Raw genomic sequence first — 18,882 nt, 5'->3', positions numbered from 1 at the left:
AGAGATAAGGAGAAGAAACCAAGCAGTCTGGGGTTGTGTCTCCTTTCCTTTTATTCACCCAAATCAGGTTTACACAAAAGGTATATTACCATGAGAGGCACAAATACATATTTACAGCATAATGCAGTTATCATGAAAACTCCCAACTACAGCATTCATAGATACGATGGGGCAGCCTGTAGCATAGTGGTTAAGGTCAGGAAGGGCTGCCATTTGTGAGGGGCCTGAGAGCTGGGGTTTCTGGTCAATGTTGTTTAAACTAGCTTTGGGGAGTGTCAGGCCAAAGGAGATAAGGGGAAGATGTTTTAGTTGAGGGGTCAATAAGTCATGGGAATCGTGACCGACTACCAGGGCACCTCCAAGTGGGAAGACTCCGGACAATGCCACAGTGCCCTCATTTGGGCACTGCTATCATTACACCGGTGACTGCTCTCCTTGATTAAATATTCAAAACGGCTATTAAGATAGTAAATAGACCCGGTAAAACCTTGAAAACATTGTCCATGCGATCCTTGTATTATTGCATTAAGTCTTATGTAATGGTAACAGGTCTTGCATGTAAAATGGATAATCAGGAGGGAAGTTTCACGATAACTGCAACATAATAAAACATAAGGTTATGGATGTTTGGTATGGATGTGATCTGGTAAAATCAAGGAATCGGATGAGATACATTTCATACCAAATGGAGTTTAATAAACCATAGTTTCAGTTACTCAAGGGAAAACCTACACGTCCTCTCCTGGTAATCATCTCATTTTCCCAACTTAACAACCCCCAAGGGTGGGGGTCTAAATTCCTGATTTGACCACCCCTCCAGGTTGATTTATGGCACTGCCGCCTGGTTTCAAACGTATGATTTGGCATAAAAGCAAGGTAGACAGACCAATCTGGGAAGATCATATTCGACTTCCCACACAACATGTCTTGGGTATGTAGGTATGTATGTATGTATGTGTAGCAGGGGAAGATCGTATTCGACTTCCCACACAACATATTGTATGTATAGTATAGTAAGTATCAGGAAGATCGTAACCGGCTTCCCGCACAGCACGTTCTATGTATGTGTAGCAACGGAAGATCGTAATCGGCTTCCCATACACGGCATATTCTATACTCTTTGTTTGTGTGTAGCCAACGCAGGCTAGGTATGATGATTTACTCTATCTCTATTCTTAATTTGTGTATTCTGTAATTGACTATTGGAATTCTAAAGCTAATAACCTACCTGTCTGTGAATAAACTATTTTGTTTGTAACTTGCGTGATCTCCATGATTCTAATTCATCTTGTACCTTTCCGGCCTAAATTACAACTGGATACTCAGGGGGAAATGGTGGCTAAAGACCGACCGATCAGCGGCTTGGTACATCTGTGGTAGTTCTAAGCTGTGAGGCCGTCAAGTTTCTGCCCATTAAAGGATCGGTGACGCATGGCTCTTGTAATTTGGTGCGAAGGGAACCCATGGGGGTTACGGCGCTGGTTCCTGTCAAATTAGCTCTAAGGAGCCCAGTTAATGCTACGCTGACCTGGGCTCGCAACTATCATGGCAGTTTTGCATGTATTGTGTTGGCTGGACCCTCAGCCTCTGCGTTCTCCACCAAACTGAGATTTCAGCAATAATGCTAATCCCGGGAGCATATATTGAGTAATGGTGGCGCAGGTACGAGTCGAGTGTAATCACTCCCGAGGTTCGCGTAAGTTTCAAACCCAAATTTCTAAATTCTAATCTTAAATGGAGTCAGATAAACGAGTAAAACTATAGTAACCACTAAGTTTACAATATGGCCCCGTTTGAGAACGGAGAATATTAAGAATTGTACTGATCCGTTTCAGGCCAGCCATAAGCGGGACATGGGGCAGGTCAATCCATATCCGACCCTTGGCAACGGACCCAGTATATTCTTAAACGTAATTGTGCTCTGTTCTTGGACGGAGGATAATAATTAACCCTACTAATATTCTTCCAGCAACATCAGAAGGACAAGCACGCAAAACCCCCTTTGGCCCCCACTAAATTCCATCATTGGGTTAGCATGGGGTTTTACATCACATATGAAGTTTATATACTGCTTATTTGGTTCCATTATGCCAATTACCTTTTATGGTGTTCTAGCACCTCACCTCATCTCTCTAATTCGATGTTATGAATACCAAACAACCACCTAACAACACCTTAGCAACACCCTCGTAACCCCTTAGCAACCACATAGCAACCACCTAGTAACACCCTAGCAGCCACCTTCAGGAGGTCAGGAAGGAGAAGAGTGGACTCAGGATGGAACTGGAAGCTGGACCTGGTGTGGTTCTGGAAGCTGGGTCTGGGTTGAAACCGGCGACTGGACTCGGGATGGAGTAGCAGACTGGGCCGTGACTGAATCGGGACTCTACGTCGATGGCCGAGTCGATAACCTCTTCTAAGGTCCGAGGGAGACCCCCGAACCCAAGTTCATCCCTCAAACGTTCAGAGTCCATTAAGAAATATATTGCACAGGGCCTTGTATTCTGATAATGGGCTGTTCCCTTGGTGCAGACAAAATAATTGCTGCGAAGTAAAGGTCTGAAGTCTGCTGGCTCTAGTGCTGGCTAGTTCGTTCTGTCAGGTTTGCGGAATACAGGAACCAAGCGCAGACTCAGGGGTAACAAGAAAATGGCAGGTTTAACAATGTAGGCAGATAAAGGGCAGACAGAGCGTAATCCAATGAACAGGAAAAGTTAAAAAACCAAGTTGTCAGTCCAAACAGGCGAAAGTGCAAAAACGTGATCCAGAAACAAAGTCCAAAAATAACAGGCAGAGTTAATTAACAGAAAATCGAAGGAATGGAACAAAACCTTAGACAAAGGCAACAGAACTGACGAACAAGTGACAAAAGAACAAAACAGGCTTAAATATACTAACCAATTAACTAAATGATAAACAGGTATAAGTGCTGGGGAACAGATAGTGAAATACATACAAGGAGTGGAGGGCGGAGACACAAAATGGGAAGAGAAAGCAGAGAAGGAAAAAACAATGGGAAAAGGGGCTCAGACGTGACAATACTATTATTAACTGGATATTTTATGGAATTTTGTGACAAGGAAAAAGTGAGGAATTTTTACATGCTATAAATGGCCTTTTTTTGACACAGTATTAGGGAGGGCAAAGTGGAGCTTTAGAATGTAGACCGCTGTGTGTGCACATTTGTTCGGCAATACAATTTTTACAAGAACTAAGTGCTAGCGTGTTCTAAGCCTTTACTGGTCCCTGTACGAGGTTATTATGATGTTGCTAGGATAAGCGAATAGGAGAAACCCATACAATTTGCTTTTTAACGGCACTTGGTCATTCAAACTATGTAAATGAAAGCATTCGAATATGGTCAACAGCACCAAAAATTTCTGTCACACCATCCATAAATGACAAAAGTCCCCACCATAGGATCGATTTAAATCTTTAAAAGTTATACATTTTATGAATCGTCATTAATTTCTGTTGGCCGCTATCGGTGATTCCATGTGATCTGAGAGTTCAGTTGCAATGTAAATTACGTTAGAAGGATACAACATGGTTATTTGCTACCTAAACTTAGGCGCACGCTTGAAAGCGTTAACATGATTGAAGTCTGACATGTCTATTGTCAAAATCCATTGAAACTATTCAAAAGTAATCAGGGACTTTGGACTAATAAGGCGGGACATATCCAGCGAAAATATTGAAAATAAAACAGTCACAATTCTGAGAGTTTGAACTGCCACCAACTGCCATGTATGAGCACGTGAAGTCAACCAGTAAAAGCTATTCTTGCGTCACCATTTTCGAGCTCCATAAATGTAAACAATGCAATGCTCACTGAAATTTGCCTGTTTTTCGGTGCCGTCGGGGTCCAGCATTTCACATTGATGGAATGCTGGTAAAATGAGCGCTTAAAGTGTCACGTTTCATGTTTGTCATGTCATGTTTTATGTTTACTTATTTTCTTGGTTATGTTATTGTCATGTCACGTATTATGTTAGTCTAGTCTCACCACGTTTTTATGTTTCATGTCATGTTATGTTTCATGTTTAGTTGTTACGATTTAATTGTTAGTCTTGCCATGTCATGTTATATAGTTAATTGTCATTGTTTTGCAAACTTGTTATGTCACAATTTATGTTCCAAGTTATGTTGTACTGTTCATTGATTTAGCACACACTTTTTCATGTCTTTCTGCAAACCTTGCATTCCTGCTTTCTCTCTCTCCCTTTCTGTCACTCACACCCTAATTGTTTCAATTTCCCTTGTCTATTTACTAACCTACTAATGCTAGATCAGGATTGGGTAATACTAACATTCTAATCATGTGTTCATGTTACCTTATGTTTCTTGTGCATGTCAATTACTAATTTACTAATGCTAGGGCAGGATAGGTTTATTACTAATGATTACTAATTATCTCATTAACTTGTCAATCCTGCACCTGATTTCCATTCTCTTGCTGCTCTCAAGCTAATTGTCTACACCTGTCTACACCTGCATATAAGCTCAGTTTCATGGCATGTCTGTGCGAAATTGGTTGGCTCCTGGTTATCAGTGCGGTCTCGTCAGCGGTTAGAACAAGCCATTATCTACCTGTTACGATCCAAGCCTGTTTACCGGCCAAAGATTATTGACTTCTGTTTTGTTGACCATTGCCTGCCTGTACCACGTCTTTGCCTGCTGTTTTTGTACTTTTGCCCCGCGGAACAGACTTTGGTCTTGACTCTTGCGACTCTTGCGGTTTTCTGGCTGGATATTTACGTGTATGAACATTGCTTGTTTTTGACTACGCTCCCTGGATATTCCCCAAATAAAGCCCGAGTCGTGCATTTCGGGTCCAAACCCCCCACGCACCCGTCTCATAAAGGCCACATAAACAGTCATTTTATCACATTAAAATTCCACATAAGCAGAATTATTGTCCTCAACACACTGATTTAAGGTTAAACTGATATTTTAATCATAATATTCATGTTGATTTTCGGAAACACATTTCTAACAGTATGTCCTCCCTAACAGTATGTCAGTCACAGACACAGAATTTGCAGGATAGAGGTATTGGAAACACCTGGGACAAATTATCATTCCAAAAAAGGTTTTGATGTAATCTTGGCAAATTAAGAGGTACCCCTCTAAGTCCAGGATTTTTCATTTTAGGTGCACCAATGTTAAAAAGATCCAATCAAATTTATGTAGATTGGGGGCAAGTTCTGCATTGCTGGACTGTGAATGAAAAGTGGGGCAGGTTCAAAAGTGCAAAGTGTAAATTCATTCCAAACGTGTGTGAAACTACATTTAATAAAGCTACTGTAATGGCATATTTTCAAATTTGTCCATAAAATAGCCACAAGTTTAGACGTAATATCGAGCTTCTTTGACTGGCTTTGCAATGATTGAATTGTACCTTTATGGATGAAGATGCGATGGTTGGGGGTAGAGAGGGATGCAGGGCAGGCAGGAGAGGCAGGTGAGTTGGCAGGTGAGTAAGCAAGCAAAGTGAGAGCAAACAAAGGAAACTCCAATAGATTCCAATGATTCAACAAATGGTTAGTAGAAAGTGGTTAAATAAGTAGATCCAAATAATGAAAATGTGACATTTAAGTATTCAAAAAGGGTCAAATAGTCTTCAATAGCCGTAAAGAACTGTGTGCTCTTACATCTTCCTAATTCCTTTGTTCTCAGTGTTCTAACAATCAAAAGTGAGTGTCGGCCATCTTAAAGCTCAAGGCCTTCTCATAATAACCAAAATAAGAGTTATTTCAAAATAAAAGATCCTAAATTGAAACAAAGTTCTCTGTGTTCCTGTAGCACGCATTCAACTCATTTGAATGGAAAATGGCTCCTACATAGCCGGCCCCTTATAGCTACTGCAGGAAGCAAGCTATAACAATCAAAAATGCAAATTTTCTAAGGAGCCATATACTATTAACATGATGTGTGCAAAGGATCAGTGTTTGCATCTGCATGTGTGTAAGCACGTGCGCAAGTTAATGCAGGCCTCAGTCAGCCTTAGGTTGTGGGCCTTCAACCAGCAAGCAGATTTTGCTGACGGGTCGCTCTAGCTGGCTTGTCTTAGTTTGAAGCCTTACGCTACCAAGCCTTTAGAATCAGGGTGGGCTTTAAAAATAAGGCAGCAGGCCCTGATGGCACAGATCATTTTTAAACCACTGGCAAGTATTTTAGAGTCTTTAGAAACTGGTGAAATGACTTGAAAACAAGGTAATATAATACCAATATATAAGACAGGGGACCGTAATGATCCAGGAAACTACAGGCTTGTCAGTTCAACTTGCATCACATGTAAAATTCTGTAATCTATCAGTAGAGACAAACAGGAATTATTTCTTGAAAACAATAACCTTCTAAGGGACAGCCAACAGGTTTTTGGTACAACATACCTGACAAACCTTTTGGCATTCTTTGAGGAAGCTACCAAGGGTTTTGATGTTAGCAAGGTTTATATTATATACTTCAATTTACAAAAAGCATTTGATAAGGTACTGCCTAACAAACTAATTTTCAAAGTAAGCATGGTCGGAATTACAGGAGCCATTTCTGAGTGGGTTCGGAACTGGTTACAGGATACAACATAAAGAGCAGTAGTAGGAGGGACCTTATCTGAGCATGGTGTTGTGGAAAGTCCCACAGGGATCGGTACTGGGACCACCGCTCTATCATTTAAATAAATGACCTTGACTTCACTGTACTGTAGCAGTAAAACGGGGCAGTAGCAATACATAGCTAAGGGTATTGAGTATAAATCTAAGGAAGTTATACTCACCGTATACAATAGCCTTATCAGACCACACTTAGAGTACTATGTGCAGTTCTGGGGACCACACTACAATTAAGATACTCCAGGTTCTGGAACAGATTCTGAGAAGGGCAACCAGATTGATTCCACGTAAATAAGATAAAAGTTTTGAGGAAAGAATTAAGATGCTTAATCTCTTTAAGCTTAAGACGTAGGGAGGATTTCATTTAGGCTTTTAAAATCATTAAATGGATGACAAAGTGAACTTCAGGCGATTCTTCAGGGTGACTTTGGTTCACAGAACAGGGGGACATAAATGGAAATTGGCAAAAAGATCAATTCTGCACAGATATTAGGAAGTATTTTTTCACACAGAGAGTGGTCACACTGGGGGTTTGATATAGTGCTAGACACTATTTAGGTTTTAGGCAAACTGAACAGTAGGTACACTTTAGTGGTAGGAAAAGGCAAGCATTGCTAGGCTGAATGGCCTGTTCTTGCCATTATTGTGGTATAATCCTTTAATGTGCAAGGCAGTTACACATGGGCTGGGGGGTGAACGACAACACGACAGTTATGTTAAATTCTACAGCTGAACTACTGAACTCCATGTCCTGCAAGCCGCATTGTCTGCAGGCATTTTAACTGTGCTACACCACCTGATTTCACCAATTAGCAAAACATCATTTGGCTAATAGTAAATAGTAATTTATAGTATAGTAAAGCTAATAGTAACTCAATTCAACCATCAACATGAACTTGAGATTAATTTAACATGTATCGGATAGCTCTGGTTTATTTGTTGTAGGAATATAGAATTGCTAATGCAAACGTGACACCAGCACTGTGGCATTTTCATGCTGAGTGAGAGTTAAATTTGCCTGGTAGCTTTTTATTTTCCTTAACTACCCGACGTAGCCTTGCTAGCTTGTATTTATGCTAACCTCCTTGGTTTTATGTCACGATTTGTTGGTTTTCTGAGCTACAGAAATAAACTAAGACGTGAATCAGAGTTCCTTGAATAACTTGAATGGAGAAATCAGGAGATGAGCATTTATTTACTCTATAGCTAAAATCTAGCCAAGTATTCTAACAGCACTAAACAATTGTTTGTGACCAATTATATTTTGTAGATGGTAAATTCACTATACAAAATGACATACAGCATTTAACATGTTTGTTTGTGGTAAGTGATTGCATGTTCTTGTCACAAAATATTATGACCGATCAATTAGACTTTTCTTGTCAGTTTTCCAGATGGTTTCCATTGCTACCATTTTGGAACTTTATTCTCAAACATCAACTGATTTAAGGAGAACAATTAGAAAGTTGCTATAGGCTAGTGTGCATTAAGAGGCACGTCCGGACCACACTTGCATGCAAAACCTGAAAATCACCCGCCGCCTCGTCATTTCGCCATTTTGGGACCAATATACATGGAAAATCTCATAAAAATCCATTTGGTAGTTTTTATTAAAAAGATTAGTTTGCGCTCTTCTACAAACTTTTTAACAGGTTTTACAGTTTCTCACCCAAACTGAACACGTCCTACTTTTAAATGGACTAGTGCCTTTTCCTAAAATCGGGTTTCTTGTGCTACGGTTCTTATAAAAATTGGTATTTTGGGATCGAGGCCGTGTTGTTAGCCTGTCTGTTAGCCAGTGACTCTATAGTAAGGCATGGCGCAACTGCAAGCCACATGCATCACGGAACATATGCATTATACATTGCCAGAGCATATGAGGCGGAAAAATGGCGGAACGGCAGTGACATCACTCCAGCAAAGAACTTATGGCTCTGCTGCCTCCTGACGTCCAGGAGTATGAACAGCAGGCAGTGTTTTCTGTATTTTCTCATCGCTTGCAACATTATATCCCTGTCCAGCTTCACAAGCCAATATCAACCCCTGTTGAAAAAGACACCTTGAGCTAGGTTTTGAAACAGCTGGTTGACCAGTTTGACCAGCTCCAAAGGCTAATCCCAGAATCCGAATGTGTCTGATCTCAACTGTAACAGTTTTATGTTCTTGGCTATTGTCATTATGAAACTAAATATTCAACTAAATATAAGCAAACAGGTAGCAAGCAAATAAAATAGCTCTTGGAATACATTTATGACATTTCAGCAATTTAGTTACAGTCCCCTCCAAAAGTATTGGAACAGCAAGGTCAATTCCTTTGTTTTTACTATACACTGAAGACAATTGAGTTTGAGGTCAAAAGATGACAGATCCGAATTTCAGCTTTTATTTCCTGATATTTTTATCTACAACAAATTTACTTTCTACTACCCCATAGTGGATGCCTTCATTACAAGGCAGAGACACAAAAAATCTTAGCATTTTAGCAGATAGTGAGATGATTCTATCGCTATGGGCAACTGACTCCTGACTCAGTATGGGGGGTGCATCTCACAAAGCAGGATTGTGGTGTTAGCTGGATAAGTTCACAGAGTGAAACCCCGAACCATTACAAAACTCGAACATGGACTGAAGTAAAAATGCTGTTCCATATTTTACTTGCCAAAAGAACATAAATTGTGCCACTGTCCAAATACTTGTGTAACACATGTGCAGTGTGTGTGAATGTGTAGGGTAAGAGTCTGTAGTGTAGTACCTCTCCCTGCTGAAACAGTGAGCTGCTGACAGAAGCCACTGAGCTGAGATGACAGTTCCACCGCAGTAGAGATATCCTCCAAAGTGCAAACTGACCTGCCATGGCCACTCCCCCTCCACTGCATTGGTACCGCCCACTACACGCCCTTGCCCCCACCTTCCCAGGCTGGGCAGGCCACAGGCTGCAAGACAGAAATACAACACTTTACTGTGGTCATCATCAGGAGAGAACAGGATCAGTTTGTTACTGCCTCAATGAAGCAGTTTGTTGTCAGTAGGGGGGAGCAGCGCTCATTGTGTGGTGAGTGTGGAGATCAAAGGTCAGTATGTGGTCCCAATGGGTAGCAGTGTAGGATCAGGATCAGCAACAGTGGTCAATAAATACATATAGGCAGAAAACTACAATCTGCTCATTGGAAAACTGTCTCAGAAGTACAAAATCATGCTGGAAGAACATGCTGACAGATGTCACCAGGGTCAGGTAAATTCAATTAGTCAATTAGTCAAATGACCATCTCAGTGATCAAAACCGAGTCAGGGAACACCATGGTCAGAAGAATGTATTTCTGAATTAACTGAATTTTTTTTTATTTTTTAATGCAGGCTTACTAAACTATACAACACCTTTTACCCCCCCCCCCAAAAAAAAGCACTTTTCCCTGCCTGTCATCCTCTGTCCCCTCTCCTGGCAGCTGTCCTCAACGGATCATAAAAAATAATCGCAATAATACCATTATGTATACTAATATATTAATTGAAGTCCATTGATTTAAATTTTTGTTAAATGCCGAACCCCAATCAACAAGTCAAACAGATTCCAGAATTTCATATGCTATTTATTATTCAAAAGCAGGCTGGCTCCTTATTTGTAAACATACTGAATAATAATAAAATATTGTTTCCACCGTCTTCCTCAGAAAGAATCACTCGGATGAGAGATTCCTTGTAACTCCAAGAGGAAGTCCTCTATTTAGATGTAGGCATCACAAAATATTTTTTGTTTGTTGTAAAACGTCAACCATTTTGTATAATAGGTTTAGCTTAAAATAGGTTATACAGATATAACCGTGAGTTTAAAGGTACAATAGGTAAGATTTTTTTGTTAAATCCCTTCCTATCATTGAAAAAGGCTCACTGACATGTTTACTAACTCTCTGCCTGTGTTTATAGGCCTTAAATTTGGGTTTGAAAATATACCGTTGACGGCCTGACACTCTGTACCAAAACATTGTTTAACTGTACAATAATTCAAGCTCATTGGTTCTAATTGCCACAGCAAATGGTGTTTCAACGTCAGCGTGTTTACAGAGAAGGGGGAGGGATAAACAGTGTTGTGGTCTGAAGGTGTTTGTTGCTGCTATTCCTCTCTTGACCTTTAGAAGTCTGAAATTACCTATTAGTTATTTATTTTAATGCATGTTCCAATCGGCCTGTGGGTCCTAGGGTTAGAAATTTTTAATTTGACAGCAATGCGGATTGTGGTGCAGATACGAACGGGCAGGCTTATACGGCTCAGCCGGTTAAGATGAACCAAAGATTTAATTGAGATTTACCTGGTTTTCCAATGTACTTTACTGCAAATTGCAATATAGTACAGGGGACTTTTTAAATGACAACACTTCTAGGTCACGCCCACATCTACTACCTAGGTAACATGCAATCCAAACTAGCGGACTATTGAAGATAACAATTAGCTGACATTATATTAACTGATTTCTCATATAAAACCTAGTAAGCAAACAAGCTAGCTAAAGTTGGCAACAGCAAACACAAAAGCAAGCAAATATTTACACTTTTATTTGTAAACCGAGCTACTTGTGGACTACCGGAAAAAAAACTTTTCATAAAGACAAACTTATATAGTACTTTCAAATTAAAAGACTGTTATGCAACTGAGACACTCATATTTTTTACTGCATTCTCCATGCTTGATTTCTCCTTGCTAGCATGGACTTGAAGTGTAAGCTGACTTGTTTCCTCTACCATCGTGTTACAGCTTTCTGTATCTTCGTACGTACTGCGTAAGCTATTTCATGCTTTAAGTCGATATTCAGTCGATAATAGAAAACCCTGATTGTTGCCCCGGTCCCTATCGTGTCAGCAAGAAATCTGTTTCTGACACGACCCTGGTCCCTATGGGTGGCTCAATTGCCTTCCAGCAAGAAGGTCTCGGGATCGTATGTTCTCCGGGTGCCTCTGTGGGGTCCCGTAGTAGTAGCAGTAGCAGTAGCAGTAGTAGGTTATTGATTCTAATTATGTTATTACTAATAAAGTCAATCAAATTACTCAAGTCTGACACTCACCACAGTCACTTTCATCACTGTGGTCCAAACAGTCAAAAACACCATCACACTTAGCATTTCTCTTAAGAATACAGGCTCCACTCCTGCACTGGTACCGGATGTCTGAGCAGCTTGTTTCTGCAGGAAAAAAGAATAATGCAAATTGTATCATGCACACCCACCATACCATATATGCGCACACTGTATCACTCTACATGTCACACCATATCATCACAGCATGCACACTAATTACAACAAAACACACTCATCACACCATAGACACACATCACGGCATACAGATTGTCATATTTTCAATGTCTTGAGTGTAAAGTGCAATGAGAGGAGGGAAGGTGGTCTTTACATTTTTCTTTTTTTGCTAACAAGCATTTTTAGAAAGAGTTTACTTTTTCAAAACTCTTAACGCAGTTAGCACAACAGTATGTTGTGAATGATTTTTTCATTGCTTTGACAAAAATGTATTCAATGAACAGTTTTAAAAAATTGAAAACATCTAATGCCTACTTTCAGTATGATAATGCACCATGTCACAAAGCAAAAGTTGTCTCAAACTGGTTTCATGAACATGACAATGAGTTCAATATTCTTCAGAGGCCTTCCCAGTTTGAATCTGAATCCAGTAGAACAGCTTTGGGATGTGGTAGAACAGGAGATTTGCAGCATAAATGTGCAGCTGACAAATCTGCAGAAATTGCGTGATGCAATCATGTCAACACGGAACAGAATCAAAGGGAGCAAAGGGAAGCCCTACCCAATATTAGGTAGGTATAATGTTCCTAATTAGGTGCTCAGTGTGTGTATATTATATCAAAGATTTACAGAAAAAAGTCACCTGTTCTTAATGGGTTTTTGTTAGCTCATTGTTCTCATTGAAAAAGTATTCTTGTTGAAAACTAGTGCTGGTGTTTTGGTATAATTATTTTATTTTGAGCAATGTCCACAGTTTGTCTTTTGTTTTCATGCATTTTGGGCATGAATTAAGCTATTTAGTCAAGCTGCCTGTTGGTACAGATAGTTTTGAAAAAGTGAACTTAGTATTGAAAAATGCAGGTTAGCAATTGTAATCTGTAATAAGTACAGAAAAACAGGTTAGGTGAGCAAAAATCTGTGTTTGTATATGTATGCATATGTGCATGCCTGTGTGTGCAAACATGTGCATTTGTGTACATGCATATTTAGATGAAATATTCCCCTTCATTTCACCAATACAACTTTCAGTATAAACTCAGCTAGAATATTAACTATTTCTCTGAAAACATTAACAGCTGTCTTTACCCAGAGTGCAGTTGGTTTCATCCTTGCCATTGGCACAGTCCTTCTCTCCATTGCAGACGTACAGTGGGTGCAAGGGGGTGGAGCCAGCACAATTTTTGGAAGGCTTGGCTTAAGAGGAATGAAGAGGATTATTCTTCAGTACATGGTAGTCCCTTTGTGCATTCTGTATACAGTGGGCTCCAGAATTATTGGCACCCCTGACTGGCAAACGCAAAAATACTTTAAAAATTAACTATAGAATTATTGAGGTAAACTGAAAATGCAAACATGTGAATGATACTGTACTGAATTAAAAACCCTTTGCAGTCTCCCTTCTCTTATATTTAAATTGTTCCTTTAAACAATTACTAAATTACAATATATGTATATGTCTACTTATTAGACTTATTCAAAGTTAAAAACCCGCTTTGATGTAAGACCTGAATTTCTTAATATAGCAGACTCAAGACTCTCAAGTTCTGTCCTAATTATTTATGCATTCACTTTTGATTGACAGCCTGCGCTATCATACACCTGTAAAAAATAGATAACAAGAATACAGCAATAATTGCATGAGAAATACTGAGCTGTATATGTATGGACCCATCGCTGTTAATTGCAGGCCTCGCCAAAACGAAAACATTGGTATCGCTGAAGTGGTTAACCATAGCTATATTTACACAAGATAAGTACAGCTCATTGCAACATGAACAAAATTATTGATAGCCAAACAGCAAGTGAATTGGGGAGATGAGGTTAATAGTAACGTTATAGTTTGTAGGCTTGATTCGATTAATATAGCAGAACATAATCTAGCCCGAACAGATGCTTACCGGAACTGGTCCATTCAACCAGTAAGTGTCCGTTCGGGCTAAACATCATCGACAGCCAAGTAAAATGAGGTTAAGATGGCTAACATTATGATTTGTAATATAATCTACAGTTGTGTTCAAGAAAATAGCAGTACAACATCAATAACTGGATGAACCACTGTTATTAATAGTAGTGATATATCTGCATGGCAAATACTTTACTTATAGATGTAGTAGTGTAATAGAAAAACAACAGACCCAACTGTCATGACATGCACATGCACTTGTTCTGAGTAATTGACTCATTCATTGAAAGGGGCATGTTCAAAATAATAGCAGTGTGGAGTTTAATTTGAGAATTCATTCATTCTGTGAAAAAACAGGTGTCATTAATTGTCATTTATTAAGGAAGAAGGGAGGCAAATGTTTCACACATTATTATAAAACATATTTCCTTCTGAAATATTGCTTAGTAAAATGGGCCATTCCAAACATTGTTCGGAGGAACAACATCATTTGATTAAAAAGTTGATTGGAGAGGGGAAAACGTATAAAGAAGTGCAACAAATTATAGGATGCTCAGCTAAAATGATTTCAAATGCTTTCAAATGGCAACAAAAACCCAAAACAAGGGGAAGAACTACTGTTAAAACAGATGGAAGAATAGTCAGAATGGCAAAGATTCAGCCATTCATCAGCTTCAGAAAGATCAAAGATGATCTACAATTACCTGTAAGTGCTGTTACAGTCAGAAACATTTCATCGGAGCTAAGCTATCAGCGAGAAGCCCTCATAAAGCACCATTGTTGAAAAAAATGTGCAGAATCGGTTAAAATTTGCCAAGGAACACATCGATTGGCCCAGCGAGAAATGGCGTAACATTCTGTGGACTGATGACAGTAAAATTGTTATTTTCGGGTCTAGTGGTCGTCAACAGTACGTCAGACGACCCCCGGGCACTGAATTCAAGCCAGAGCATGGTGGTGCAACAATCATGGTAGTAGTATCATGTTCATACTACGGTGTTGGGTTTGTATACCAGGGATTATGGATCAGTTTGAATACATCAAAATACTTGGAGAGATTATGTAGCCATATCCTGAAGGGGAAATGCCCCTGAAATACGTTTTTCAACAAGACAACGACCCCAAACACACGAGAAATCTTGGTTCCAGACAAAAAGGATTGAGGTAACGGTGTGGCCAGCTCAATCCCCTGACCTCAACCCCATTGAAAACTTGTGGGGTGACATTAAAAATGCAGTTTCTGAAGCAAAACACAAAAATTCACAGGAACTGTGTTCGTTCAGCCTCGGCGCAGCAGTTATCAAAAACAATGGTTATGCAACTAAATATTAGTTCAGTAATTTAAAGTGAAGTTAAATCTTGAAAAATGTCTTCAGTTTATACGTATAATGTCGACACTGCCATTTTTTGGAACAGATTAATATTCCTTTTCTTTGCTTCCTGTAAAAGAATAACGCAGTCTTGATAAAATTTGTAAATGCTTTGATTTGAAATTGAATGTGTAATGTTTCAACTACATTTGAAATATTTAACTAAAAGCTATTAAAAAACGTACAGCAAATGCACCAAAATAGGTCTACTGCATACATTCATGCCTGGACTCCATTAGAAATGCTACAGTAAGCTCATCAACAATACTACTGAACTATTTACAGACTCCTGGGAAGTATCTGCATCAAATAACTAGATAATAATTCCATTAAACTATAAATATTCTATACACAGTGATAGAAGAACATTTTGTCAACTTAATACATTCCAATGATGCTCGTATAAAAAGTGAAAGAAGCAGATGAACCCATATGCAACTACAACTGAAAAGCATGTACTTCTTAATGTGTTTTTTGGGAAGCATTCTGATGACCTCATCAAAGGGTGACAATCACAGTTCAATTAAGTGCAACACTACAGTTCCCCACAGAACCACAGGGGTGAGACTAACTGAAGTGTAAGGAATCCAGTAGGTAACAAACTTTTGCCTGTTGTGCTGTTAACAGAAAGGCAGTCAGAGAAGTCAGATAAACTGAAACGAAATCCAAAATCACAAACTGGGAATCCAAATAAAGTCCTAACATAGTGGGTCAAATACGAACAGACGGGTAATCCAAGAAGCGGTGGTAGAGGTGCACAAAATCGGTCGAAACACAGGCAGGTCAGACAGCAAAAATTCTGGAAAGAATGGCAGGAGCACATTGGAATCTGGCAAAGAACTAATAAAACAGACATGCTTAAATAGGCAAGGGGGAAATGAGAATCAGGTGTGCACAATAATCAGGAAGTGAAGACAGGTGAAACAAATTAATGAAAATTAATTAACAGAAAACACTACTACTGAAACCACAGAGAAACAAAGGCGAAAACGCAGGGGACTTATAGAGACAGAAAACACATATCATGGCTGCATTTCCCGATGCCTTCTTAACGCTACGTCATTCAGAAGTTATACCTTAAGCTGTACCATAACGTTTCAGCGCATTTCCCAAAGCATTCTTAGCTAAGTATACCTTCTGTACTTTCGTAAGATTGGTCTGGACCACTCTTAGCTATATCTTATCGATGTTCTCAGCTCACTCCGCTAGTGGCCAATCTGTTCAGCAATATGTACACTAATACTTCTACAGTTGTAGTTGGCTAATAACGTTACTAAAATACCATATTAATGGGAGTGTTTTCATGCAAAGAATAAAATTGTACATTAAGATGGATGCATGTTGCACTTTATTGAGCATGTAGCCTAATTGCCTTTTAAATGCTATTTTCCGAAACAATATCACGATTTTCCCACCAATCAAAGAAAATAGTAAATTACACCAGTAATGTGATGGGGCTTCTGCCAAATCAACCCTGATTGCAAAGTCATTTAAGGCACCATGACAAAGATACTAAAATAATGTAAATAAAACATGACATGCCAAAGAAGGCGTATTGCCAGGTGGCGTAGCGGGATGAGGTGTGATACCACAATCTGAGGTACCGGGTTCTTGCACCCATTTGGCAAAAACTATATATTAGCATTTGGGACGTCACAATTGTGGTCTCAAAACCATCAGTACCAAATACTCCACCAGGTGGCAATGTTGATCATTGTATTGTTCTTAGGAAAATAAATCATTACATTCATTACATACATGTATGAAATTATTTTTAAATCAATGTGTAAGTAACCTTTGAAAAGCATTTTCAAAGAATGATTTGCACAGGGTCTTTAATGTTTCAATTGAACCTAAAATGAATTTAATAAAAAATGTATCTCACTAAAATCAAGTTGCATACGTATTGGTTTAGTACTTGCCACCTCTGCCAAGACAAGTCTTTTCCTGTAATGCTTGATAAGGTTAAACACATTTTGATGATCAGATCATTGCAGGATCCTTCACATTCTTTGGTTTGGTCAACTGTCCTTTTCACTTCAGCCCACAGGTTTTCTATTGGATTGGTCTGGCGCCTGAGATGGCCAGTGAAGAACAAAGATTTTCTTGTCTATGTACACACACATTTCTGTGTGGATTTTGAGATATATTTTGTTGTCATTGGGCCTCATGCAAAAACATTTTGGTATTCTTTTAATAAATTTCTCTTACGTTTTTCATATGAAGCGCCACGTTAGATTCAACAAATGCTTCAAGCTTGAGAAATGCTTGAGGCTAAATGGTGATGTCCTTTATAATACATTATATACAGTTCTGTTGGGGGGTTCCGTCGGATAGATGGACAATGGGATTAATAAGAACAAGGGACGTCTGTGATTCATTTGTTTTTTCCAATGGAAGACAAGTTTTTTTTTTTTTTTTTTTTTTACTTCTAGCGAATCTCATAAATCAGAGAAATCCATTTTACATAATTTCTTGTCAGAATTTAAATTATACGTTTATTATGGTCTAGTTTTCATTCCCCATTAAACCTGTAGCTCAATACTTTAAACGTGCTAAAAATAAAAACAGGGAAGGTCATGATATCGCTTACTAAACTGAACTGAGTGATTCTCTTTAGAGTGGAAAATGGGCGCACACGTTTGCAACTTTCTCCTTGGTCTTTTGCATTACCCACATATATGTATTAGATTTTTAGGCAACCTATCTACGTAGCCAGACTCCAAAAAAAAGTAATAACAACATGTTGTTTACAATGACATACAGAAGCATCGGCTTTTCACTTATTTTGAAGTAAACATTTTTACATTACATTACATTAATGGCATTTTTGAAGTGTAAGAGCGACGTACAACAAAGTGCATGCCCATAACCAGGGATAAGTGCGCTGAAAGACCCTAGAGGGAAGTACAATTTCAACTGCTACCTGTACAACAAAGATAAGGACCTGAGCCTATTTGAATCTTTTTTTTTTTAATCACAGAACACGTTTCATTACGGTAAATGGCACAAAAGTGGACTTCTTCCATGTGTACTGCAACTTCTCCAGCTTCATTTAAATATTCAGTAATATGCACATTTTTAAATTCCCACACCTAACCATTGCATCTCAAAATAATACATGCGTGATATGTAGTGGCATAGCCAGGATTCTAAAACTGGGTGTGCAGTATTGCAACTTCTCTCTGTGTTCGTTCAGTTCAGTAATGCACATTTGTAAGTTACCACTCTGTTCTGAATTTATGAACAACTCTAACCATTACATCAAAAAAAAATACCTCTGTATTTTTGCAAGACGTGCATGCTCTGCAACATTCTATGGAATTGCAAAGAGTGTGATGTCGCCCTGTGCCTGCAGCTAAACAGGAACTGTTTTGAAAAGTGGCACGCAAAACTTTGAGGTGTTTGTGAATGGCATCTTCGTTGTATGTAGTTTATGTGGTGATTTCAATAAATGTCAAAAAATGTATTATGTTCTGTCTTTTAAATGGCTCACTGAGTATTGCTTTGTGGAAAGGCTTTGTCTTAGAGGTAGGGAGGGGTCAGCCCAGGTGTGAAAAGCCTACTTACCAGGCAGGACTGCATACCACATAAATATTCAGAGAAAGGCCATCAGCCCTCCCATTGTCAACTGGTGCTGAAAAATAGTAGTGACAACACTACTAATTTTGTAATTTTGTCATTTTTTGATACCCAAGACCTAGATTAACAAATTTCAGTGATACAAAAATGTATAGAAGATTCTAGAGCAATTT

General features: G+C 38.9%; 1 protein-coding gene across 1 annotated transcript in view; it reads right to left on the bottom strand.

The window, feature by feature from the left end:
- LOC133126606 (transmembrane protease serine 7-like) overlaps positions 1-18,882 on the bottom strand; it is a 67,674-nt gene that overhangs the window by 7,717 nt on the left and 41,075 nt on the right. Inside the window, exons 9-11 of the mRNA XM_061238950.1 lie at positions 12,941-13,048; positions 11,669-11,785; positions 9,367-9,547 (exon numbers count right to left, since the gene is read on the bottom strand). Coding sequence (XP_061094934.1) covers positions 9,367-9,547; positions 11,669-11,785; positions 12,941-13,048 — 406 coding nt within the window. The remainder of the gene's footprint in view (positions 1-9,366; positions 9,548-11,668; positions 11,786-12,940; positions 13,049-18,882) is intronic.

The sequence above is a fragment of the Conger conger genome, chromosome 4 (genome assembly GCF_963514075.1).
Source record: "Conger conger chromosome 4, fConCon1.1, whole genome shotgun sequence".
NCBI lineage: Eukaryota > Metazoa > Chordata > Actinopteri > Anguilliformes > Congridae > Conger > Conger conger.
The sequence above is the reverse complement of the archived record's forward strand: the minus strand, read 5'-3'. Positions and strand labels throughout refer to the sequence as shown.